Consider the following 26,071-nt stretch of genomic DNA (forward strand, 5'->3'; position numbering starts at 1 on the left):
AACAAGGACTTCACTGAGAGGAGAAGATGCTGATGCTGAGCCCAGAGGAGGGTGATCCATCTGGATGACGTTCTGCTGAAGAAAGGACAGGATCCCAGTTTGAAGGCTTTACTGGGTCTGCTGGGTGCAGAAGAGATAAAGTCTAACAGCAGCTGGAAGGAAGGATCTGAGGTTCTGCTCCTTTGTGGCCCTAACCGCCTTTACTGAAGAAGCTCTGCAGCTTCATCATCAGTGTCCTCAGGAGGTGGAATCTGCCTGTGGATCAGTTCCCCGCTGTCAGTGAGGTCATCACCAGCAGTGAGTATCCATGCCGACGTCCCGGTGGATCCAATGAAGACCTCACCAAAGGAGGAACCGGTGCCAAACAGGAGGTCTCCTCCAGCTTCAGGCTGAGGATGGAGATGTTTCCCATGATGCCACACAGCTGATCTGATGTCATCTGATGTCATCCACGCCTTCAGCCTGGGGCTTATTTTAAAATGCAGATAAAATCGGACATCTTAATTGGAAGCACTTTATTAAACGTTGTAAATAAAGATGCTGGGATCTGTCGGCAGCTGAAACAGGAAGAGATGGATGAAGCTAAATAAACCGTGTCTGTTTCTGCAGAGAGCATCGTGGAAGCCGCTCTGTGTAAGAGCGTTCTGAAGCCGCTGAAGGAACCCGTCTACAAGAGCCTGGAGAAGCTGCACTCAGATGCTGGAACCATGAAACGGCTGGAACAGAACCAGGTGGGTCCAAAACCCCACGGACAGAACCAGCAGGACCTGCTCACTGCTTCACCATCACAGGAAAAAAACAGATTCAGAGTCCGATTCAGAGTCAGATTCAGAGTCTGATTCAGAGTCTGATTCAGAGTCCGATTCAGGGTCCGACTCAGAGTCCGATTCAGATTCAGAGTCCGATTCAGATTCAGAGTCTGATTCAGAGTCCGATTCAGAGTCTGATTCAGAGTCCAACTCAGAGTCAGACTCAGAGTCTGATTCAGAGTCAGATTCAGAGTCCGATTCAGAGTCAGATTCAGAGTCTGATTCAGAGTCTGATTCAGACTCCGATTCAGAGTCAGATTCAGAGTCAGATTCAGAGTCTGATTCAGAGTCTGATTCAGAGTCCGATTCAGGGTCCGACTCAGAGTCAGATTCAGGGTCCGACTCAGAGTCCGATTCAGAGTCTGATTCAGAGTCTGATTCAGAGTCTGATTCAGAGCCCGATTCAGAGTCAGATTCAGATTCAGAGTCTGATTCAGAGTCCGATTCAGGGTCCGACTCAGAGTCCGATTCAGATTCAGAGTCCGATTCAGATTCAGAGTCTGATTCAGAGTCTGATTCAGAGTCTGATTCAGAGTCCGATTCAGAGTCTGATTCAGAGTCCAACTCAGAGTCAGACTCAGAGTCTGATTCAGAGTCAGATTCAGAGTCCGATTCAGAGTCAGATTCAGAGTCTGATTCAGAGTCTGATTCAGACTCCGATTCAGAGTCAGATTCAGAGTCAGATTCAGAGTCTGATTCAGAGTCTGATTCAGAGTCCGATTCAGGGTCAGACTCAGAGTCAGATTCAGGGTCCGACTCAGAGTCCGATTCAGAGTCTGATTCAGAGTCTGATTCAGAGTCTGATTCAGAGTCCGATTCAGAGTCAGATTCAGAGTCTGATTCAGAGTCTGATTCAGAGTCTGATTCAGACTCCGATTCAGAGTCAGATTCAGAGTCTGATTCAGAGTCTGATTCAGAGTCCGATTCAGGGTCCGACTCAGAGTCAGATTCAGGGTCCGACTCAGAGTCCGATTCAGAGTCTGATTCAGAGTCTGATTCAGAGTCTGATTCAGAGTCTGATTCAGGGTCAGATTCAGACTCCGATTCAGAGTCTGATTCAGAGTCTGATTCAGAGTCCGATTCAGAGTCCGATTCAGAGTCCGATTCAGGGTCCGACTCAGAGTCAGATTCAGGGTCCGACTCAGAGTCCGACTCAGAGTCAGATTCAGAGTCCGATTCAGAGTCCGATTCAGAGTCAGACTCAGAGTCCAACTCAGAGTCAGACTCAGAGTCTGATTCAGAGTCAGATTCAGAGTCCGATTCAGAGTCCGATTCAGAGTCCGATTCAGAGTCCGATTCAGGGTCCGATTCAGGGTCCGACTCAGAGTCAGATTCAGGGTCCGACTCAGAGTCCGATTCAGAGTCTGATTCAGAGTCTGATTCAGAGTCCGATTCAGAGTCTGATTCAGAGTCTGATTCAGAGTCCGATTCAGGGTCCGACTCAGAGTCAGATTCAGGGTCCGACTCAGAGTCCGATTCAGACTCCGATTCAGAGTCTGATTCAGAGTCTGATTCAGAGTCTGATTCAGAGTCCGATTCAGAGTCCGATTCAGGGTCCGACTCAGATTCAGGGTCCGACTCAGAGTCCGACTCAGAGTCAGATTCAGAGTCTGATTCAGAGTCCGATTCAGAGTCTGATTCAGAGTCCAACTCAGAGTCAGACTCAGAGTCTGATTCAGAGTCAGATTCAGAGTCCGATTCAGAGTCCGATTCAGAGTCAGATTCAGAGTCCGACTCAGAGTCTGATTCAGGGTCCGATTCAGGGTCCGACTCAGAGTCAGATTCAGGGTCCGACTCAGAGTCCGATTCAGAGTCTGATTCAGAGTCTGATTCAGAGTCTGATTCAGAGTCTGATTCAGAGTCAGATTCAGACTCCGATTTAGAGTCTGATTCAGAGTCTGATTCAGAGTCCGATTCAGAGTCCGATTCAGAGTCCGATTCAGGGTCCGACTCAGAGTCAGATTCAGGGTCCGACTCAGAGTCCGACTCAGAGTCCGACTCAGAGTCCGATTCAGAGTCCGATTCAGAGTCAGACTCAGAGTCCAACTCAGAGTCAGACTCAGAGTCTGATTCAGAGTCAGATTCAGAGTCCGATTCAGAGTCTGATTCAGAGTCTGATTCAGAGTCCGATTCAGGGTCCGACTCAGAGTCAGATTCAGGGTCCGACTCAGAGTCCGATTCAGAGTCTGATTCAGAGTCTGATTCAGAGTCCGATTCAGAGTCTGATTCAGAGTCTGATTCAGAGTCCGATTCAGGGTCCGACTCAGAGTCAGATTCAGGGTCCGACTCAGAGTCCGATTCAGACTCCGATTCAGAGTCTGATTCAGAGTCTGATTCAGAGTCCGATTCAGAGTCCGATTCAGGGTCCGACTCAGAGTCCGACTCAGAGTCAGATTCAGAGTCAGATTCAGAGTCTGATTCAGAGTCCGATTCAGAGTCTGATTCAGAGTCCAACTCAGAGTCAGACTCAGAGTCTGATTCAGAGTCAGATTCAGAGTCCGATTCAGAGTCAGATTCAGAGTCCGATTCAGAGTCAGATTCAGAGTCCGACTCAGAGTCTGATTCAGAGTCCGATTCAGTCCGGTTCAGAGTCCGATTCAGAGTCCGATTCAGTCTGATTCAGAGTCCGGTTCAGTCTGATTCAGAGTCCGATTCAGAGTCTGATTCAGTCCAATTCAGAGTCCGGTTCAGAGTCCGATTCAGAGTCCGATTCAGAGTCCGATTCACTCTGATTCAGAGTCTGATTCAGTCCAATTCAGAGTCCGATTCAGAGTCCGATTCAGAGTCTGATTCAGCCCAATTCAGAGTCCGGTTCAGAGTCTGATTAAGAGTCCGATTCAGAGTCTGATTCAGTCCAATTCAGAGTCCGGTTCAGAGTCCGGTTCAGAGTCCGATTCAGAGTCCGATTCAGTCCAATTCTGAGTCAGGTTCAGAGTCCAATGTAGAGTCCAAATAAAAGTCAGATTCAGAGTCCCATTCAGACATGTTGAGTCCGGAAAACTGCAAAAATGGTTGCCTTAAAACCCTGGATGTGTGTGTGTGTGCGTGTGTTGGGGGGGGTGGGGGGTTCTTCCTGTTCAAAGGGAGTTTTTCCTCTCCACTGTCGCTACTAGCATGCTTAGTGTGAGGGATTGCTGAAGAGTCAATGAGTCGATGCAATCAGCTGGTTTTCCTTAGATAGAAAACTTTGAATCAATCTGACTGGATGATCTGGTGAACTGGAAAGTGACGTGAGATGACATGATGTGAATTGGAGCTATAGAAATAAACTGAATAGAATTGAAGTGAAGTAAACTGAATTGTGTTGAATTGAACTGAACTGCAGGCGGAGGTCCTGGGCAGCACCACCACAGCTTTAGGGATAACCACCTCCATCCCTGAGGCTCCTGCCATGGAGAAAATCAGCATGAAGCTGAACAAACTCCATCAGGAATATTCTCCACAGAGGAAGATTGAGCTGCTGCTGAAGACCTGTAAGATCATCTATGACTCCATGTCCATCAGCTGTCCAGGTCCGTGCCGCTTTCTCTCTGAAGCGCTGCTAGAAACCAGTCCAGCCTCAGGCCTCGCAGCCCAACGTCCTGCAAGTTCTGGACACTGAGCTCTAATTTATTCACTGGATTGCCGACAGCCCAAAAATAAGTGAAGCCACCGACCGCCATATTGGTACTCCCACGGAAACGCGCCATAATAATGCTTACATGTGTAGTTCCTCTCAGATTTAAGTTAAAAACAATCCACTGGACTTTGTTTCCAAGTTTGGTTTTCATCCAGGAAGCTTTTTCAGTTCAAAATGTCAGAAGTTTAGGCTATCCAGGCTATCGAGGCTATCCAGGCTATTGAAGCTATCCAGGCTATTGAAGCTATCCAGGCTATCGAGGCTATCCAGGCTATTGAAGCTATCCAGGCTATTGAAGCTATCCAGGCTATTGAGGCTATCCAGGCTATTGAGGCTATCCAGGCTATTGAGGCTATCCAGGCTATTGAAGCTATCCAGGCTAGCCTTGATAGCCTGGATAACTGAGACCAGCCTCCCTGTTCAGCATTTGGCTGCAGAAACCAGCAGTTTTCTGGCTGCAGGAAGACGTTCCACTGGTCATTTCCCAGTCAGCGGATGAACTAACCAATAAATCCATCTATAGCCGATGGATCCTATAGTTTAGTCTGCAGACTAACATTAGTCTGGCTCTCTCAGACTGACTGGAAGACATTGACTGAGTTAGACACTGACATTGGGTCTAAGGTTAGAAAATAGAAAGTAGAGGAAACAGAAAGTCATTCACTGGGAAATGTTAATGTAGGAATTCTTTATTCAGTGGATGATGCTGTTGTTTTTACAGTGTTTGGTTTATTTCTCATTTGAAAAAGTCATGAGCTGAAATATACTGAAGGTTAAATTGATGGAAAAAAAGCAACTCCAACATTTTAAAGGCTAATGCAGCATAAAGTATACGGCTTCATTCACAATAAAATACTGCAGCATTAACAGACACGGACTGCTGATTCAGTTTGATGCTAAATTTAGAAATTCTCTGTAAGATGTAAAAAATGTAATAAATGCATGTATATTACATGGACATCATTAATTTAGCACTTTTGGATCATCTGCTCCATTAACACAATCGTTTTATCGTGATGGATTTTGTATAATATGTTATATTACATGATTTATAGACTTTATTGGTTTCATAATGACTCTGCAGTGTAATGGGTCTATTTTTTATTCTAAGTTAAAGTTAATCTACTGATGCTATGAAACAGCCAGTCTGGGTCAAACTGATGAATTTATCTTTATTTCAAAAGTCTTAAGTCCCCCTAAAAATGAAAACATCACCGTTGTTCGATGCTGTAGCGCACCGATTGTTTACATTCTAACCGCTCTAACTAGGGAGTACCAATATGGCGGCCGGTGGCTTCCCTCCACCCCATACTACCAACAGGCAATCAGCGATCCAGTGAATAAATAGATACTGTTCTGATGGTTTTTCAGTGGGTCTGTTGACCTGCCTGAGGAGAAACCTGCAGGATGGGGGCCATGGAGGGCCGCCGCTGGACAGCTCTGATCTAACGGGTGGTCTCTGAACAGGGCGGTCTCACGGCGCCGATGACTTCCTTCCTGTAATGATGTACGTCCTGGCCAGATCCAACCTGGCCGCCTTGCAGCTGGACGTGGAGTACATGATGGAGTTGATGGACCCCGCCTTAACGCTGGGAGAGGGTGAGAACCTGTAGGGTCCCCCCATAAAAGGAGGGTTATATTATGCGATGTTGAGGCTTTGTCCCTGAACGCACCTCTCCCCTCTCTGGGTTCAGGTTCCTACTATCTGACCACCACCTATGGGGCGCTGGAGCACATCAAGACGTTTGACCAGCAGAGGTCAGCGACGCGGCAGCTGAGCAGAGAGGTTCAGGACTCCATCCACCGCTGGGAGAGACGGCGGACGCTCAACCAGGAGCGAGAGGGCCAGGGTTCTGTTCGGGTACAAACACACAGAACCAGAACTTCAGGGACTCAGAGTTCTGCTACTCAGAACCTAATGGATCCACGGTTTGTTGCTTCTGCAGGACTTCCTCACCGTGTACTGTCCTGAGATTGGTGCTGACCCCAAAACTCTGGGTGTCGTCCCCTCCATGACCATCAAGGAGCTGACCGAGCAGTGCGCCGCACGCTTTGAACAAGGTACCGTCTCTGACATCACTTCCTGTTTCTGGGAGGGTTTCTATGCAGAACGAGCTGAGCTGGAATCTAAAGGTGACGGAGGCTGCAGCCCCGTGGTGGGCTGTTTGATGGGTGTTCCTCTGGAAAGGAACCAGAGGTTCGATGGGGGAGGTTCTATGGGGGAGGTTCGATGGGGGAGGTTCGATGGGGGAGGTTCGATGGGGGAGGTTCGATGGGGGAGGTTCGATGGGGGAGGTTCGATGGGGGAGGTTCTATGGGGGAGGTTCGATGGGGGAGGTTCGATGGGGGAGGTTCTACGGGGGATGTTCTATGGGGGATGTTCTATGGGGGAGGTTCGATGGGGGAGGTTCTATGGGGGAGGTTCGATGGGGGAGGTTCGATGAGGGAGGTTCTACGGGGGATGTTCTATGGGGGAGGTTCTATGGGGGAGGTTCGATGGGGGGGGTTCTACGGGGGATGTTCTATGGTGGAGGTTCGATGGGGGAGGTTCTACGGGGGAGCTTCTATGGGGGAGGTTCGATGGGGGAGGTTCTATGGGGGAGGTTCTATGGGGGAGGTTCGATGGGGGAGGTTCTACGGGGGATGTTCTATGGGGGAGGTTCGATGGGGGAGGTTCGATGGGGGAGGTTCTACGGGGGAGGTTCTACGGGGGATGTTCTATGGGGGATGTTCTATGGGGGATGTTCTACGGGGGAGGTTCGATGGGGGAGGTTCTACGGGGGAGGTTCAATGGGGGATGTTCTATGGGGGAGGTTCGATGGGGGAGGTTCTATGGGGGAGGTTCTATGGGGGATGTTCTATGGGGGAGGTTCGATGGGGGAGGTTCTACGGGGGAGGTTCGATGGGGGAGGTTCTATGGGGGAGGTTCGATGGGGGATGTTCTACGTGGGAGGTTCTATGGGGGATGTTCTATGGGGGATGTTCTATGGGGGATGTTCTATGGGGGAGGTTCTACGTGGGAGGTTCTATGGGGGATGTTCTATTGGGGAGGTTCGATGGGGGAGGTTCGATGGGGGAGGTTCTACGGGGGAGGTTCGATGGGGGAGGTTCGATGGGGGAGGTTCGATGGGGGAGGTTCGATGGGGGAGGTTCGATGGGGGAGGTTCTACGGGGGATGTTCTATGGTGGAGGTTCGATGGGGGAGGTTCTACGGGGGAGGTTCTATGGGGGATGTTCTATGGGGGAGGTTCGATGGGGGAGGTTCTATGGGGGAGGTTCGATGGGGGAGGTTCTACGGGGGAGGTTCTATGGTGGATGTTCTATGGGGGAGGTTCGATGGGGGAGGTTCTATGGGGGAGGTTCGATGGGGGAGGTTCTACGGGGGATGTTCTATGGGGGAGGTTCGATGGGGGAGGTTCTACGGGGGATGTTCTATGGTGGAGGTTCGATGGGGGAGGTTCTACGGGGGAGGTTCTATGGGGGATGTTCTATGGGGGAGGTTCGATGGGGGAGGTTCTATGGGGGAGGTTCGATGGGGGAGGTTCTACGGGGGATGTTCTATGGGGGAGGTTCGATGGGGGAGGTTCTACGGGGGATGTTCTATGGTGGAGGTTCGATGGGGGAGGTTCTACGGGGGAGGTTCTATGGGGGATGTTCTATGGGGGAGGTTCGATGGGGGAGGTTCTATGGGGGAGGTTCGATGGGGGAGGTTCTACGGGGGATGTTCTATGGGGGAGGTTCGATGGGGGAGGTTCGATGGGGGAGGTTCTACGGGGGAGGTTCTATGGGGGATGTTCTATGGGGGATGTTCTATGGGGGATGTTCTACGGGGGAGGTTCGATGGGGGAGGTTCTACGGGGGAGGTTCTATGGGGGATGTTCTATGGGGGAGGTTCTATGGGGGATGTTCTATGGGGGAGGTTCGATGGGGGAGGTTCTATGGGGGAGGTTCGATGGGGGAGGTTCTACGGGGGATGTTCTATGGGGGAGGTTCGATGGGGGAGGTTCGATGGGGGAGGTTCTACGGGGGAGGTTCTATGGGGGATGTTCTATGGGGGATGTTCTATGGGGGATGTTCTACGGGGGAGGTTCGATGGGGGAGGTTCTACGGGGGAGGTTCTATGGGGGATGTTCTATGGGGGAGGTTCGATGGGGGAGGTTCTATGGGGGAGGTTCTATGGGGGATGTTCTATGGGGGAGGTTCGATGGGGGAGGTTCTACGGGGGATGTTCTATGGGGGATGTTCTATGGGGGAGGTTCGATGGGGGAGGTTCTACGTGGGAGGTTCTATGGGGGATGTTCTATGGGGGATGTTCTATGGGGGAGGTTCGATGGGGGAGGTTCTACGGGGGATGTTCTATGGGGGATGTTCTATGGGGGATGTTCTATGGGGGAGGTTCTACGTGGGAGGTTCTATGGGGGATGTTCTATGGGGGAGGTTCGATGGGGGAGGTTCTACGGGGGAGGTTCTATGGGGGAGGTTCTATGGGGGATGTTCTATGGGGGAGGTTCGATGGGGGAGGTTCTACGTGGGAGGTTCGACGGGGGAGGTTCTATGGGGGAGGTTCTATGGGGGATGTTCTATGGGGGAGGTTCTGTGTTGAGGTTCTACGGTGTGGGGTCACTGAGCGGCTGTGGTTCTGATCCAAATGTGTCTCTGTTGTTCAGACTCCTACACGCTGAGCATCTATATGGACGGGGTTCTGCAGCCGGTGGTTCCGTCGGACCTGGCTCTGAGTGTAAAGAACAGCTGCCAGCCAGGAGCCTACTGCTTCCTCTTCCATCCCATCGACCGACCCGCCGTCCCGCAGGTCCCCGCTTGTCCCACAGAACCGCCTCTTCCTCTACTGACGGAACAGACGGCCAGCGGGCCAACCGAGCCAGAAGAGGAGGAGACTCTGATCAACCTTTAACCCATCCAGAACCAGAACCAGGGTACTGCCTGGTAGCTGCATCAAGATGGTGCTGATGCAGTTTAGCTTCTGGATGCAGTTGAAACTGAAGAGACTCTAGAGGAGATGTTCAGAACCAAAGAGACCCAGGTTTCTAGTCAGAGGGTCTGGAACCCTGGCAGACGGGTCAGAACTCTTCCTAATAATCTTTATTTTGTAATCATCTATATTTGACTTTGTGAGGTTCAGGCCGGCTGGTTCTGAAAGCTGGAAGGTTCTGTTTACTTCATTCAGTGTTTCTCTATTGAAGGAAGCAGCTGTTGGGTCAGAACCAGACATCAGACCTGACCAGCAGGGGGTGCTGTGGACGATTTTTATCCTTTAGGAAACACAGAGGCAGCAGCGCTGAAATGCTGCAAAGTAACAATGACACTTTGGACCATTCCGAGTTCTGGTTCTGTTGGGATCCGGGCTTTGATGCAGGATCCCTACAGAACCAGTAGGGATCCATCCAAAGGTCACAGGAAGTGACCCTTGGATGGATGACAGGAAGTGAAACATTTAACTGACAGTTTTCAGGTTTTCTATGATTCTCACTGATGAGATTCTGTAGAAACTGGACCTGGAGGTTCTGGAAGGTTTTGACTGGTTCATGATGACTTCCAGTTTCCCTCAGGGGGGTTCATCCTCCTAGGATGACAGACACACCTCCTAGGATGAGGAGGAACCAGGAGGAACCAGCAGGAACCAGCAGGAACCAGCAGGAACCAGGAGGAACCAGGAGGAACCAGTCCCTGCTGGGTTTTGGTCAGATGAGGCTCTTCCTCTCAGGCAGCCATGTTGTAAACGACCCGTTTTTTAATAAATATTCAGACGCGTTTTATTTTCCTCTTTTTATAATCAATTATATTAAAATAAGGAATAAATGATCCAAACATTCAATAATCACAATGATTTGATAATTGCTCCTCATTAGTGTCCCTGCTGGGCTTCCGTAGAACAGAACTAAAAGCAGGCAAATGTTCCGATCACCGGAACCGGACCGGACCGGACCGGACCGGTCTGCCGTCCTGGCTAGAACCTGGGTATTTTCCCCTGGGTTTTGTCTGGCAGGTTGTAATCCTGACCCTCATCCCCTCAGAGATCCACGGGTCCACTCCGCCACCATCTGAGCCACGTCCCGACCTGCGTCCAGAACAAAGGCGTGCCGGATGCCTTTCTCACACAGCCGCAAGTCTCCATGTGGGAAATCCCTCCTGATGTCCTGGAAGTAGGTGACGGGGCACCAGTGGTCCGACACTCCGTAGTAAAACAGGAGCTGAGGAACAGGAAGTGTTTGAGTCTCCAGAACGGAACCCGTCCTCTGGGTCCAAAAAGGAGGACAGATGCTCTCTCACCTTGTCCAGGTTCTTCTGGATCGTCACGTCGTCTCTCTCCAGAACCATCCTCATTTCCTGCCCTCCTAGGTACAAAGCGTTCACTGCAGCAGGAAACAAAAAGCAGAACATCACAGGAGGTTCTGGAAGATCAGAAGAACCCGACCATGAAGACGGGTCCGGTTCCACCAACAGAACCGGAAAAATTCAGGCAGAACCACTAAACCTTCTACAGCAGAATCTGTTCCAGAACCGCAGGTTCCACCACCTGATCAGCCGTGTCTCTATGGTTCCGTGTTTCTGTAGGACGCCGGTTCTGATCCGGTTCTTCACTGCCGCTGGATTCTGATTGGCTGATTTATTTCATAAAGTGATTGGATTCTTTGCTGTAAAAAAATGAAATTAAAGCTATTTGAACTTCTAGGTGATTCTTTAATCTTCATAACCCTGACCAACGACCCCATGATGAAGACGCTCTTCAACATCCTCGGCTGAATCACTAACAGGCCCCTAAGGCCTCTGTTTGCGGCTCCGCCCCATTAAGTGCCGTCCCAAACCCCTAGTAGTTAGGGCCACTGGATCGTCCCGCCCTTAGATCGCTGATTCCAAACCCCTAGTGGTCAGCGAGGGCATTGCAGAGGGTATATGAAAATATTTCATTCATTAGGCAATAAAATAAAATAGAACTGGAATCTTTTCTGCTTTCTGAGGAGCCAATAAAATAAAAACAAATAGTTTTTCTTTGTAGAGAACAGTCTGGATGTAGAGAACAGTCTGGATGTAGAGAACAGACTGGATGTAGAGAACAGACTGGATGTAGAGAACAGTCTGTAGAGAACAGTCTGGATGTAGAGAACAGTCTGGATGTAGAGAACAGTCTGGATGTAGAGAACAGACTGGATGTAGAGAACAGACTGGATGTAGAGAACAGACTGGATGTAGAGAACAGCCTGGATGTAGAGAACAGACTGGATGTAGAGAACAGACTGGATGTAGAGAACAGTCTGGATGTAGAGAACAGTCTGGATGTAGAGAACAGTCTGGATGTAGAGAACAGACTGGATGTAGAGAACAGTCTGGATGTAGAGAACAGACTGGATGTAGAGAACAGACTGGATGTAGAGAACAGTCTGGATGTAGAGAACAGTCTGGATGTAGAGAACAGACTGGATGTAGAGAACAGTCTGGATGTAGAGAACAGACTGGATGTAGAGAACAGACTGGATGTAGAGAACAGTCTGGATGTAGAGAACAGACTGGATGTAGAGAACAGTCTGGATGTAGAGAACAGACTGGATGTAGAGAACAGTCTGGATGTAGAGAACAGACTGGATGTAGAGAACAGACTGGATGTAGAGAACAGTCTGGATGTAGAGAACAGACTGGATGTAGAGAACAGACTGGATGTAGAGAACAGTCTGGATGTAGAGAACAGACTGGATGTAGAGAACAGACTGGATGTAGAGAACAGACTGGATGTAGAGAACAGTCTGGATGTAGAGAACAGACTGGATGTAGAGAACAGTCTGGATGTAGAGAACAGTCTGGATGTAGAGAACAGACTGGATGTAGAGAACAGTCTGGATGTAGAGAACAGTCTGGATGTAGAGAACAGTCTGGATGTAGAGAACAGACTGGATGTAGAGAACAGTCTGGATGTAGAGAACAGACTGGATGTAGAGAACAGACTGGATGTAGAGAACAGACTGGATGTAGAGAACAGTCTGGATGTAGAGAACAGACTGGATGTAGAGAACAGACTGGATGTAGAGAACAGACTGGATGTAGAGAACAGTCTGGATGTAGAGAACAGACTGGATGTAGAGAACAGTCTGGATGTAGAGAACAGACTGGATGTAGAGAACAGACTGGATGTAGAGAACAGACTGGATGTAGAGAACAGTCTGGATGTAGAGAACAGACTGGATGCAGAGAACAGTCTGGATGTAGAGAACAGTCTGGATGTAGAGAACAGTCTGGATGTAGAGAACAGTCTGGATGTAGAGAATGTAGAGAACAGTCTGGATGTAGAGAACAGTCTGGATGTAGAGAACAGACTGGATGTAGAGAACAGTCTGGATGTAGAGAACAGACTGGATGTAGAGAACAGTCTGGATGTAGAGAACAGTCTGGATGTAGAGAACAGTCTGGATGTAGAGAACAGACTGGATGTAGAGAACAGTCTGGATGTAGAGAACAGACTGGATGTAGAGAACAGTCTGGATGTAGAGAATGTAGAGAACAGTCTGGATGTAGAGAACAGACTGGATGTAGAGAACAGTCTGGATGTAGAGAACAGACTGGATGTAGAGAACAGTCTGGATGTAGAGAACAGTCTGGATGTAGAGAACAGACTGGATGTAGAGAACAGTCTGGATGTAGAGAACAGACTGGATGTAGAGAACAGTCTGGATGTAGAGAACAGACTGGATGTAGAGAACAGTCTGGATGTAGAGAACAGACTGGATGTAGAGAACAGTCTGGATGTAGAGAACAGTCTGGATGTAGAGAACAGTCTGGATGTAGAGAACAGTCTGGATGTAGAGAACAGACTGGATGTAGAGAACAGTCTGGATGTAGAGAACAGTCTGGATGTAGAGAACAGTCTGGATGTAGAGAACAGTCTGGATGTAGAGAACAGTCTGGATGCAGACTGGATGTAGAGAACAGTCTGGATGTAGAGAACAGTCTGGATGTAGAGAACAGTCTGGATGTAGAGAACAGTCTGGATGTAGAGAACAGACTGGATGTAGACTGGATGTAGAGAACAGTCTGGATGTAGAGAACAGTCTGGATGTAGAGAACAGACTGGATGTAGAGAACAGACTGGATGTAGAGAACAGTCTGGATGTAGAGAACAGTCTGGATGTAGAGAACAGACTGGATGTAGAGAACAGTCTGGATGTAGAGAACAGTCTGGATGTAGAGAACAGTCTGGATGTAGAGAACAGTCTGGATGTAGAGAACAGACTGGATGTAGAGAACAGTCTGGATGTAGAGAACAGTCTGGATGTAGAGAACAGTCTGGATGTAGAGAACAGACTGGATGTAGAGAACAGTCTGGATGTAGAGAACAGACTGGATGTAGAGAACAGTCTGGATGTAGAGAACAGACTGGATGTAGAGAACAGACTGGATGTAGAGAACAGACTGGATGTAGAGAACAGTCTGGATGTAGAGAACAGTCTGGATGTAGAGAACAGTCTGGATGTAGAGAACAGACTGGATGTAGAGAACAGTCTGGATGTAGAGAACAGACTGGATGTAGAGAACAGTCTGGATGTAGAGAACAGACTGGATGTAGAGAACAGTCTGGATGTAGAGAACAGTCTGGATGTAGAGAACAGACTGGATGTAGAGAACAGTCTGGATGTAGAGAACAGACTGGATGTAGAGAACAGACTGGATGTAGAGAATGTAGAGAACAGACTGGATGTAGAGAATGTAGAGAACAGACTGGATGTAGAGAACAGACTGGATGTAGAGAACAGTCTGGATGTAGAGAACAGACTGGATGTAGAGAACAGACTGGATGTAGAGAACAGTCTGGATGTAGAGAACAGTCTGGATGTAGAGAACAGACTGGATGTAGAGAACAGACTGGATGTAGAGAACAGTCTGGATGTAGAGAACAGACTGGATGTAGAGAACAGACTGGATGTAGAGAACAGTCTGGATGTAGAGAACAGTCTGGATGTAGAGAACAGTCTGGATGTAGAGAACAGTCTGGATGTAGAGAACAGACTGGATGTAGAGAACAGACTGGATGTAGAGAACAGACTGGATGTAGAGAACAGTCTGGATGTAGAGAACAGTCTGGATGTAGAGAACAGTCTGGATGTAGAGAACAGACTGGATGTAGAGAACAGACTGGATGTAGAGAACAGTCTGGATGTAGAGAACAGACTGGATGTAGAGAACAGTCTGGATGTAGAGAACAGTCTGGATGTAGAGAACAGTCTGGATGTAGAGAACAGACTGGATGTAGAGAACAGTCTGGATGTAGAGAACAGTCTGGATGTAGAGAACAGACTGGATGTAGAGAACAGTCTGGATGTAGAGAACAGACTGGATGTAGAGAACAGTCTGGATGTAGAGAACAGTCTGGATGTAGAGAACAGACTGGATGTAGAGAACAGACTGGATGTAGAGAACAGTCTGGATGTAGAGAACAGACTGGATGTAGAGAACAGTCTGGATGTAGAGAACAGTCTGGATGTAGAGAACAGTCTGGATGTAGAGAACAGACTGGATGTAGAGAACAGTCTGGATGTAGAGAACAGTCTGGATGTAGAGAACAGTCTGGATGTAGAGAACAGTCTGGATGTAGAGAACAGACTGGATGTAGAGAACAGTCTGGATGTAGAGAACAGTCTGGATGTAGAGAACAGACTGGATGTAGAGAACAGTCTGGATGTAGAGAACAGACTGGATGTAGAGAACAGTCTGGATGTAGAGAACAGTCTGGATGTAGAGAACAGACTGGATGTAGAGAACAGACTGGATGTAGAGAACAGTCTGGATGTAGAGAACAGTCTGGATGTAGAGAACAGACTGGATGTAGAGAACAGTCTGGATGTAGAGAACAGACTGGATGTAGAGAACAGACTGGATGTAGAGAACAGACTGGATGCAGAGAACAGACTGGATGTAGAGAACAGACTGGATGTAGAGAACAGACTGGATGCAGAGAACAGACTGGATGTAGAGAACAGACTGGATGTAGAGAACAGTCTGGATGTAGAGAACAGACTGGATGTAGAGAACAGACTGGATGTAGAGAACAGACTGGATGTAGAGAACAGTCTGGATGTAGAGAACAGTCTGGATGTAGAGAACAGACTGGATGTAGAGAACAGACTGGATGTAGAGAACAGACTGGATGTAGAGAACAGACTGGATGTAGAGAACAGACTGGATGCAGAGAACAGACTGGATGTAGAGAACAGACTGGATGTAGAGAACAGACTGGATGCAGAGAACAGTCTGCGATCAGCTGCTTTTCTCTCTGAGCTATCAGAGCTCATCAAAACAGCTCAGGTTTCTGGATGAAAACAAAGTAAAACTGAGTCAGTCTGACATTAATGTGTTACCTGGACAGTCTCCTGAACCCAGCATCTCCACCGAAGGCTGGAGGACACACGGGTCCAGATCGGGGATGCTGCTGAACATCAGCCTGACGAGCCGCGCCATGACGCCATGCGGCAGCAGAGACAGCAGGAAGAGCGGCAGGTAGAGCAGGTAGCGCAGCTGACACATCAGGGGGGTCATGACCTTCCCCTGGGGGCTCTGCGCCATCCGCTCGATGGTGGGGAACAGCAGCACGGCCTTCAGAACCTGCAGCCAGGACAAAGCAGAGGCCTTCAGGGCAGAACCTGGAAGGAACAGCTATCTAGACCTGAGTCCAGGTCTGGGTCTGGGTCATGGAGGGTACCTTCAGCTCCGGGTCCCTCCTCATCATCTCCAGGATCATGTAGCAGCCGATGGAGTGTCCAACGAGAACCAAGGCAGTTCCTCTGGGAACGTGTTGGTGGAGGAAGGCCAGCTTGTGTTGGACCTGTCCATCCAGACCGAACACGTCGCGCTTCGCTGCCGCCGAGGCGTCTGAACCACAAGGAGAGACCACCTGGTTCTCAGGTCTGAGCTGGGAGGAAAGTCTGGATGAAAAGCTTCTCCTACCTTCTACCATGTCCATGGAGTCCGGTGGAGCACAGTGGCCGGCGTGGCTCACGGCCCAAACGGGACGTCCCAGCAGGCTGTGCAGGGTCTGCATGAAGCTCCGGTAGAACTCCACCATCCCGGGGTTACCTGAGGACAACAGAGACCCCTTCATGTCCTCCAGCTTTAGGTCCTCCAGTGATCCCGGAACCCCAGAGTAGGAAGGCAGCCCCGGGTCTCTGAATGAAGACTCACCTGGGATGATGAGGAAGAGCACGTCTCGGCCTGAGAGGTGAGAGGAGCCGACCTTCAGAACCTCCGTGGCGGCTCCGCTGCAGTAGATAAATTCCCTCTGGACCTCCTTCTCCATCTGGGTGCTGCAGGGAAAACAGAACCTCCATTTATGTGGTCCTCAGAGGGGTCTGGGCGGAGCCAAGTGGCGTCCCTACCGGCAGAACCTGCCGTCACAGCGTCAGGGGGAGGAGCTTCCTGCTCCACTGGATCAATCAATGAACTTCATTAGAAAATGCTTTGAGTTTATTTCAAAGGACACTAAGGAAACAACATCATGGTGGAGGACAACCCAGCAGACCCCCCCCAACACAGTCCCAGTCTGTCCCAGTCTGTTGGGTCCCAGTCAGTCCCAGTCGATTTTGTCCCAGTCTGTCCCAGTTCCAGTCTGTCCCAGTTCCAGTCTGTCCCAGTCTGTTGGGTCCCAGTCAGTCCCAGTCGATTTTGTCCCAGTCTGTCCCAGTTCCAGTCTGTCCCAGTTCCAGTCTGTCCCAGTCTGTTGGGTCCCAGTCAGTCCCAGTCGATTTTGTCCCAGTCTGTCCCAGTTCCAGTCTGTCCCAGTTCCAGTCTGTCCCAGTCTGTTGGGTCCCAGTCAGTCCCAGTCGATTTTGTCCCAGTCTGTCCCAGTTCCAGTCTGTCCCAGTCTGTTGGGTCCCAGTCAGTCCCAGTCGATTTTGTCCCAGTCTGTCCCAGTTCCAGTCTGTCCCAGTCCGTTGGGTCCCAGTCTGTCCTGCTCTCTGAAACTAGAACCAGGACATCCAGATATTCAGACTAACTTCCTCTCTGTTCTCATTGATCATTTTTTTCTAAAATGGGAGAAAATTAAACTAGAAGAAAAAAAAAACACATTTTATGCTGTTTAGAATCTATTTTCAATCGCTTTAGATTTTTGAAGCTAATAAAGGGAGAAAAATTCAAACTACAAATGAAATAATTGGAAACAATAGCTTAACCTTTGCTCTGTGGAGCGCCGATTCATTGTACCTGTGGTGACCTTTGAACTGTGACGTAATGTTTACCTGCAACTGATCGGCACTTCCTGCTAATCCTCGGTTATCAATTCATGGAGAGAAGCAGAAAAATCTGGTTCAGACTAAATCGGTTTGACCTTCAGCACAGCGGCAGAGAAAATCCGCCTTCAAAATAAAACCCAGCGCTCTGATTGGCTCAGCTGAGGTCTGACGGACCAATCACAGCGATTGGCATTTTGTTGAAATGTGATTCAATTCAACACAACATCTTAGCAGATAATCAGTGAGCTGGCAGAACATGGATGGATTATAATCCAGCAAATTAAAAAGACAGACCATCAAATAACTATATTTATAATTATAATACACTTACATGTGTACATCTAAATGGTCCAATAATCTGACAGCCGGTTGGATTAGAAAAAAAAATCAAAGTTATTTTTCCAACAGAAAAAAAGTTTTAAAATTCCTAAATCTGAAAAAAATGTTCCTAAATGTTTTCACCATCATCCATCATCCATCCATCATCCATCCATCATCCATCCATCCATCATCCATCCATCCATCATCCATCCATCATCCATCCATCCATCATCCATCCATCATCCATCCATCATCCATCCATCCATCATCCATCCATCCATCATCCATCCATCCATCCATCATCCATCATCCATCCATCCATCCATCATCCATCATCCATCCATCATCCATCCATCATCCATCCATCCATCATCCATCATCCATCCATCATCCATCCATCATCCATCCATCCATCATCCATCCATCCATCATCCATCCATCCATCATCCATCATCCATCCATCCATCCATCATCCATCCATCCATCCATCCATCATCCATCCATCCATCATCCATCATCCATCCATCATCCATCCATCATCCATCCATCCATCATCCATCCATCATCCATCCATCCATCATCCATCCATCATCCATCCATCATCCATCCATCCATCATCCATCCATCATCCATCCATCCATCATCCATCCATCCATCATCCATCCATCATCCATCCATCATCCATCCATCATCCATCCATCCATCATCCATCCATCATCCATCCATCATCCATCCATCCATCCATCCATCCATCATCCATCCATCATCCATCCATCCATCATCCATCCATCATCCATCCAACCATCATCCAACCATCCATCCATCCCTCAAACCTCCATCCATCATCCATCCTCCATCCACCATCCATTTCCCCCATCCAACCTCCTCCATCATCCAACATCCAAACCAAAACATCCAAACCCTTTCCCTCCAAACAAACCATCCATCCATCCATCAATCATCCCCTCATCCCCTCCATTCATCCATCCATCCCCTCATCCATCCATCCATCCAAACCAAACCCTTATCCATCCAAAAAATCGATCATCCATCCCTCATCCACCAACCTCATCCATTTCCCCCAACCATCACCCCTTAAACCATCCCTTCCCCCTCATCATCCATCCCCCTCCCCTCCATCAAACCCTCGATCATCCATCCATCCCCAAAAAAACATCCGCCCCATCCATCCATCCATCATTCCCCTCCCCCCCTCCAACATCCAATTTTTCCATCCATTTCCCTCGATCATCCCCCTATTTATCCCCCCGATCATCCATCCATCCAACCAAAAGTCATCCCCCCCAAACCCTCCATCCCATCATCCCCATCCTTCCCCAACCACGAACATCCATCCCTTCCATCCCCTCGATCATCCCCTTTCCCTCCATCCATCGATCATCCATTCCTTCCATGATCATCCCCTCCATCTCCATACCATCCCCTCATCCATCCATCCAAAACCATCAATTTCCCTTATCCAACCATCCATCATCATCCATCCATCATCCATCCATTTCCCCATCCAACCATCATCCATCCATCCCCTCCATTCCCTCCATCCCTCATCCATCCAAACCACATCCATTTTCCAAACCCCTTTTTCCACCATCCATTTCCCTCCATCATCCACCCCTCCATCCATCATCCAACCATCCATCATTCCATCCATCCAAACCATCCAACCATCCATCAATCATCTAACATCCATCCATCAATCCCTCAAACCCTCCATAACCTTCCCCTCCAACATCCAAATCCACCCCTCATCCACCATTCCCCTCCATCCCTCATCCATCCATGGCCCCTTTATCCCCTCCATCCAACCATCCCTCCATCAACCATCCATCCAACATCCTCCATTCCATTTATCCAAACCAAAACCATCAAAAACATCCCATCATCCATCCATTTTTTTTTTTTTTTTTAAAATTTTATTATAAGATTCCCTCCCTTAATTTCCATCCATTTCCCTCCCCTTCCTTCCATCATCCAATCAATCCATCCATTCCATGCCAACCATCCTCATCCCCTCCAACCCTCCTTTCCCCAACCATAAACACCATCCAACTATCAATTTTCCTTCCATCAAATCCATCAAACCACCAACCCTCCCCTCCCTCCCCTCAACCAACCATCCCCTCCCACAATCCCTTTATCCAAAACCCTCCCCCCATCCATCCCCCATCCCCTCCAAACCCCTCCATCAATCCACATCCATCCATCCATCCCCTCCATCATCCATCCATCCCTCCATCCATCATCCCCCCCAACATCCATCCCCTCATCCCTCCATCCCCTCAATCCCCTCATCCATCCATCCCCTCCATCCAAACCATCCCTCATCCATCCATCATCCATCCATCTATCATCCATTCCCCCCATCCATCCTCCATCCAACCACCCCCAAACCATCCATCCATCCATCCATCATCCCCCCATCCCATCCATCCCCCAACCATCGATCATCCCCTCCCATCCCATCCCCATCATCCATCCATCCATCCATCCCTCCCTCCATCCAGCCATCATCCATCCATTCCCTCAACCCCTCCATCATCCAACCATCCATCCATCCATCCATCCCTCATCCATCCATCCCCTCCTTCCAACATCCCCCCCCCTTTATCCATCCATCTAACAACCATCCATCAATCATCCAAAACCCTCGATCATCCATCCAACCCCTCCAACCAAAAACCCCATTCCCCTTTCCCCCATCAACCACCAAACCATCCAACAACCATCCATCCAACAACCAACCAACAACCTCCAACCATCATCCACCATCCATCCATCCCTTTATCCATCCATCATCCATCCATCCCATCTTTCCCTCCCCCTCCATCAACCCATCCAAACCCTCCACCATCCCCCATCCATCATCCCCTCCATCCCTCACCATCCATCCATCATCCATCAAAACATCTATCAACCCCCACCATCACCATCCAAACAAACCATTTTCCCTCCATCATCCATCCATCCATCATCCAAAAAAACCATCCATCAAACCATCCATCCATCAACCATCCATCCATCCATCAAATTTAACCATCATTCCCCTTTCCCCTTCATCCATCCATCCAAAACATCCATTTCCAACCCATCCTCCATCCCCAATCTTTCCCTTATCCATTCCATCCCTCGTTTATCCATTTTCCTTCCATTCCCTTTCCCTCCATTTAACCATCCATCATCCATTTCCCTCCCATCCTCCATCCATCCAAACCATCCCTCCATCCAAAACCCTTCCCTCCATCCCTCCCAACCATCCCTCCAAAACCCTCCCCATCCCTACCATCCTCCACCAACCAAACCATCCCCTCCAACCATCCCTCCATCACCATCCATCCCAAACCCTCCCTCCAACCCAAAAACCCCCCATCAACCCCTCCAACAAAACAAAAAAATTTATTTTTCCATCCATCCAACGAACATTCCCCTCCTTCCCCCCCCATCAACCAACCCCTCCATCCAACATTTAACCCCACCCCCATCCTTTCCCTCATTTATCCCCTCATCCATCCATCCATCCCCCTCATTTCCCTCCAAAACCATCCAACCATCAATTTATCCCTTCCCCTCCCCTCCATCCAACATTCCCTCTATCCATCCATCCCCGACATCCATCCAATCCACCATCATCCATCCCCTCCATCCCCTCATTCATTTCCCTCATCCCAACCATCTATCCCATTTATCATCCAACATCCATCCCACCCATTCATTCATCTAAACCTATCCTCCATCGATCCAAACCATCCAACCATCCCTCCCTCCCCTCCAACCAACCCTTTAAAATCCAACATCCACCCCCCCCTATCCCCTCATTCATCCATCATCCATCATCCACCCCATTCATTCATCCTCCCTCCATTTCCCCAAACCTTTTCCCTCAAAAAAACATTCATCCATCAAACCCCAAAAACCACCCATTCATTTCTCTAACCATCCATCCCTTAAACCCGGGTGCCATTTTTCCCAACTTAGTCCCGCCCCCAAGGGTTTTAGGGCGGGAATTTTGGTCCCCCGGCCTCTTTTCTCCATATAAACCGAGTATTAAACGCCCCCCCTGTCAGGCGATCCAATCAAATTGTCAGGGCGGGCTTTATACGATGATGGACAGATGATCAACAGTAACGTAATCAACCACATCACCAAAGCGCGCTTGGGTGACAACAACAATGGCTGCCGCTGGAGAGTTGAGGTGAGTAGATTCTGCTATTAGGTCTGTTCTAGAAGATATCGACAGCAAATTAATTTTAAAAGAGGAACAGAGAAACGCGATCAAGGCTCATCTTCTTATTCTAGGCGTGAAACTGCACGCTTTGATTTTTGTTGACAACAACTATGCGTCGCTTAACATATGTCACGCACTCCATTGCTCTTATTGGTTGTAGGTCTATCCAATTGAGTGCAGAGGCATTTTTTTTCCTGGTTCGTTCGAAACACGCCCCATAATCACAGCTCTATAGAGCAGCATCAGACTCATTCTGACTAGAATTGAGTCGGACTACGTCAGGCTACCCATCCATCATCCATCCATCATCCATCCATCCATCATCCATCGTCCCAGCTGGGCTGGTGATTGGCTGTCAGTGGGTTAGAGCCGGGGTCCACCATGGACAGGTCACCAGTCCATGTCAGGGAAACACAGAGACAACCAAACACTCACACCTAAGGAGACTTTAGAGAAGCCAATTAACCCAACAGTCATGATTTAGGACTGTGGGAGGAAGTCGCTCAGGGAGAACATGCTAACTCCATGCAGAAAGACTCCAGGCTGGGAATCAAACCCAGAACCTTCTGGCTGCAGCAGCAGAGCTACCCACTGCTTCACTGGGCAGCCATGATTTTACTCCCCAGTTCAGCCAGTTTAGGAAATCTGACCAGAATTTAAAAATAAATTCCTAAAAAAGAATCAATGTTTCAAACTCTCAAGGTTTTTCACACAAAATAAACAATATTCTGTATCGAACCTAAACTTTGATGTCAGAAATCATTTGGTTGGAAATATTTAAATGATTATTCTTATTTTTATCTTTAGCTTTGGAGGCAGAAGGTCAATTATTAATTAGTTCTTATTTTAATAATCCTTTAAAATTGAATATCTTGTAATTTAGGAAAAGTTGTTTTAAGAGGAAATTCCTTAACATCTTATTGCTAGATCTATTATCCTAGATGTGAAAACCTTTAATGACGTCATTATTGGGGGAAAGTCTGATCATTTTAACTCTGGATCTAAATTATTTCAGCTGTTTGTTTATAAAGTTTCCTTCTGGATCCATGAAGGGAAAAAACTGAGCGGATGATTTTCCATCACTGACCTTCTGCCGACCAATCAGGATCGTTATTCCAACCAGGAATGTTTTTTGGAGAGAAGCCGTGTTTGTAGATCTATATCCAATAGAAGTTGCTGATGAAACGCAGAGAATGAATCTGAATTAAAAATCTACCTTAAACATCAGAGCTTCGATGGTTCTAAACGCTGCTTCCGGTCCCTCACGCTGCTGCTCTCTGATTGGCTGGCGGCGCGACACCAGGCTGCTGCGTTTAGGATGACCTCGGAATTTTTGGTATCAGAAAGACAAACCGAAGTTCTTCGTAATATTGTTGATGTAATTGATAGGATAATTATCATTAAGGATATATGAGTCTGTTAATCCCTAATAATACCTGCCTTCTGTGTCAGAACTGATCTTTTACACAATAGTTTAATGTAATCAGGACAGTTTCTCTGTCTGGATATAATCTTCATTCTGCACGTGGCAAAGATTTGGAAATAGAATGAGAGCGAAGTCCTATTTTGATAAGGCTGGAGCCATGGATTCCTAATGTCATGATAGGATGATGTCATAATGTGTCAGACTGGAGATGTATAAAATGCTTCTTTAACTGTTAATCGAAGCCACTTCCTGAGAGGTGAGCAGCTGCTTTCAGTAACTCTGAGCAACTTCTCTGATCTGAGTAAGATTATAATTTCTATCAGAATCTGTTTTCATGTCTGCTGGTTATTTAATGCATTATGAAATGTTATTGAAAGAGTTTGTCCTGAGTGATCTCTTTTCAGGGAAAGAACCAGAGAGATAGAGCTTCAAGGTGCAGACACACATCTTTAACATAATGAAGTATTAGGGGTCAGATGGTCTTAAACAGCTTCCTGCGGTCAGGTTTCCTTTTTGTCTGTGGAACAAGGAGGTCCAGCTTTAGTTTTAAACTAGGAGCCCTGAAGGAGCAGAGCGCCCCCTGCTGTAATATATGAAGAGCACACCTCCTGTTTGCTCCTCCTGGGAGCAGTTTTCCAAAGACTTTCTCTTTGATTTTAAATACTCCTTTAATAAAAAGCTTTATTACATATGCAGAATATAATAAAACCAAACTGAGACCATTTCAATGATAAACTCGGTGTCATAACCATGATGTTTGTGTAAATTAATGAAGCCGCTAGGATGTTAGATTAAAACCTTTTCTATTGCAAATAGATGAAGAGGAGGTCAGTTCTGCTGATGCCATCATGAGGAACAGGTGAGACATAGACAGGTATGGAGCATTGCAGGCTACAGAAGAATCCAAATGACCCTCATTCCAAACGGGTGGACCCGTTCATCCGTTTCTATTTGCATGTTTTCTAAACTAAAACCAGGTTTTGTTGGGCTGCTGGATAAAACCTGGAACTAAACGCTATTTCTGACATTTGGAATTAAAAAATCTTCCTGGATGGAAGAGAAACGTCTTCAAACTTGGAAACAAAGTCCAGAGGATTGATTTGAACTTTTTTGGAATGACTCTGACCTGGATGGCTGAGGTCAGCTCTGCTGAGGACATCAGATGAACTTTAGCTGAATAAAAGCTCTGATTGTGGTGATGAACAGTAGAAATGATCTCAGCTATAAAAATCCTTTCTGTCCAAATCAAACCTTTTGGTCTGAATGTAGATAAACGCATTAAAGGTTCTTTATGGTGTCAATCAGTCAGAGCTGCTCCTTAACCTGGGAGGTTTAACAAACCTGATGACGTCACGTTTCTGCTAATGAAATAAAATACATTAAAAATAGCTTCAAATGTTTTGGAGGCAGGTTTATTTTAATCTATGATTTTTATTCATCACCCAACATGCAGGACCCTCCTCCTCCTGTGGGGGGCGCTGAGAGCCATTCACTGCTTCTGCTCATATCAGAGCATTCAGAAAGGTGTTTGAGAACTCTGGTAACAACCTGGTGACACTAGAAGTTTAATAGTGATGGTACCAGGAAGCCTTCCAACCCAAAGCTTTGCCTAAAGATTCATTCATTCATTCATTCATTCATTCATTCATTCATTCATTCATTCATTCATTCATTCATTCATTCATACTGCAGCACATACACAGCCCTCAGGTTTCTAAAATCAGAAAACATCAATGTCTGCACTATTGTCCAATTTAAAATATTTATACCACCAGATAATCTTCCTAAAATGCTGACTGTTGTTTTATGTTATTTCCTCTGCTGATTTAAATGTTTTCTATTCGTGAAAATCTTGTTTTTTAAATGATCTTTTTCTTGGACTTATCCTTTAAAATTTGAACCGGAAGTTCATTCATCCAACAGCATCCAGCCGGTTTCTCTCTCTGTCAGATTATTATTGATCAAACAACTAAATGCTGAATTTCTAGTGGGTGAGTTAGGGTGGTTTTTATTAAAGAATAAGACATTTTTTACAGTATCTGGTTTAAGGCGGTTTTTTCATCAACTAATTTTGACAATTTAAAGAATAAATTAAATTTAGATCATTGAAGTCAGATAAATAGTCAAATAATTTTAGTAACGTCGTACTCAGGCTGGCGTCTGTAGTTTATGATTCCTCATGTATGGTTCTGTAATACCGAATCATTGAGGTGTTTTTATTGATTGATTGATTGATTGATTGATCGATCTCCCAGAGGAGAATTTTACTCTTGACTCGAAGTCCAGCTCCAAACAAAACAACACCTATTAAACCTTGTTTCGAGTCATTTCTAATGACTCCCAAATGGAAGAGCTCTTCCCTTTTTTGATGCCATTCTGCTTGGATTATTCTGCTGATACGCGACCAAACTACCTACAACAAGC

At 47.5% G+C, this 26,071-nt stretch overlaps 2 protein-coding genes across 3 annotated transcripts in view; one reads left to right on the forward strand and one right to left on the reverse strand.

Moving 5' to 3' along the window:
- The window catches only part of rin3 (Ras and Rab interactor 3), a 35,553-nt gene extending 25,289 nt beyond the window's left edge, over positions 1 to 10,264 (forward strand). Inside the window, exons 10-15 of the mRNA XM_038288086.1 lie at positions 610 to 731; positions 4,135 to 4,321; positions 5,896 to 6,027; positions 6,123 to 6,289; positions 6,375 to 6,489; positions 9,096 to 10,264. Coding sequence (XP_038144014.1) covers positions 610 to 731; positions 4,135 to 4,321; positions 5,896 to 6,027; positions 6,123 to 6,289; positions 6,375 to 6,489; positions 9,096 to 9,340 — 968 coding nt within the window. The 3' untranslated portion in view covers positions 9,341 to 10,264. The remainder of the gene's footprint in view (positions 1 to 609; positions 732 to 4,134; positions 4,322 to 5,895; positions 6,028 to 6,122; positions 6,290 to 6,374; positions 6,490 to 9,095) is intronic.
- Positions 10,265 to 10,314: 50 nt separating this feature from the next.
- ldah (lipid droplet associated hydrolase) lies at positions 10,315 to 23,572 on the reverse strand. Of its 2 annotated transcripts, none has more exons than XM_038288106.1 (7): positions 23,438 to 23,572; positions 16,609 to 16,730; positions 16,375 to 16,503; positions 16,130 to 16,299; positions 15,789 to 16,032; positions 10,717 to 10,799; positions 10,315 to 10,637 (listed from the first exon to the last, which is right to left on the reverse strand). In XM_038288106.1, the coding sequence occupies exons 2-7, from the start codon at positions 16,721 to 16,723 to the stop codon at positions 10,449 to 10,451; spliced, it is 930 nt and encodes a 309-aa protein (XP_038144034.1). In that variant the 5' UTR covers positions 16,724 to 16,730; positions 23,438 to 23,572; the 3' UTR covers positions 10,315 to 10,448. The 2 variants fall into 2 exon arrangements, with proteins under 2 accessions (XP_038144034.1, XP_038144025.1); XM_038288097.1 differs by having other exon boundaries at positions 23,309 to 23,502.
- Positions 23,573 to 26,071: the final 2,499 nt, after the last annotated feature.

Source organism: Cyprinodon tularosa, unplaced genomic scaffold (assembly GCF_016077235.1).
Source record: "Cyprinodon tularosa strain WSP-4 unplaced genomic scaffold, ASM1607723v1 ctg1066, whole genome shotgun sequence".
Lineage (NCBI taxonomy): Eukaryota > Metazoa > Chordata > Actinopteri > Cyprinodontiformes > Cyprinodontidae > Cyprinodon > Cyprinodon tularosa.

What these genes read in the sequence shown, in the direction of transcription:
- ldah (XM_038288106.1), bottom strand. Translation starts at nt 16,723, where the DNA reads ATGGAGAAGGAGGTCCAGAGGGAATTTATCTACTGCAGCGGAGCCGCC. An exon ending in GGAGGGACCCGGAGCTGAAG is followed by an intron (nt 16,033 to 16,129) that starts GTACCCTCCATG and finishes TCCTGGCTGCAG; the next exon opens with GTTCTGAAGGCCGTGCTGCT. An exon ending in TCCAGAAGAACCTGGACAAG is followed by an intron (nt 10,638 to 10,716) that starts GTGAGAGAGCAT and finishes CCTGTTCCTCAG; the next exon opens with CTCCTGTTTTACTACGGAGT.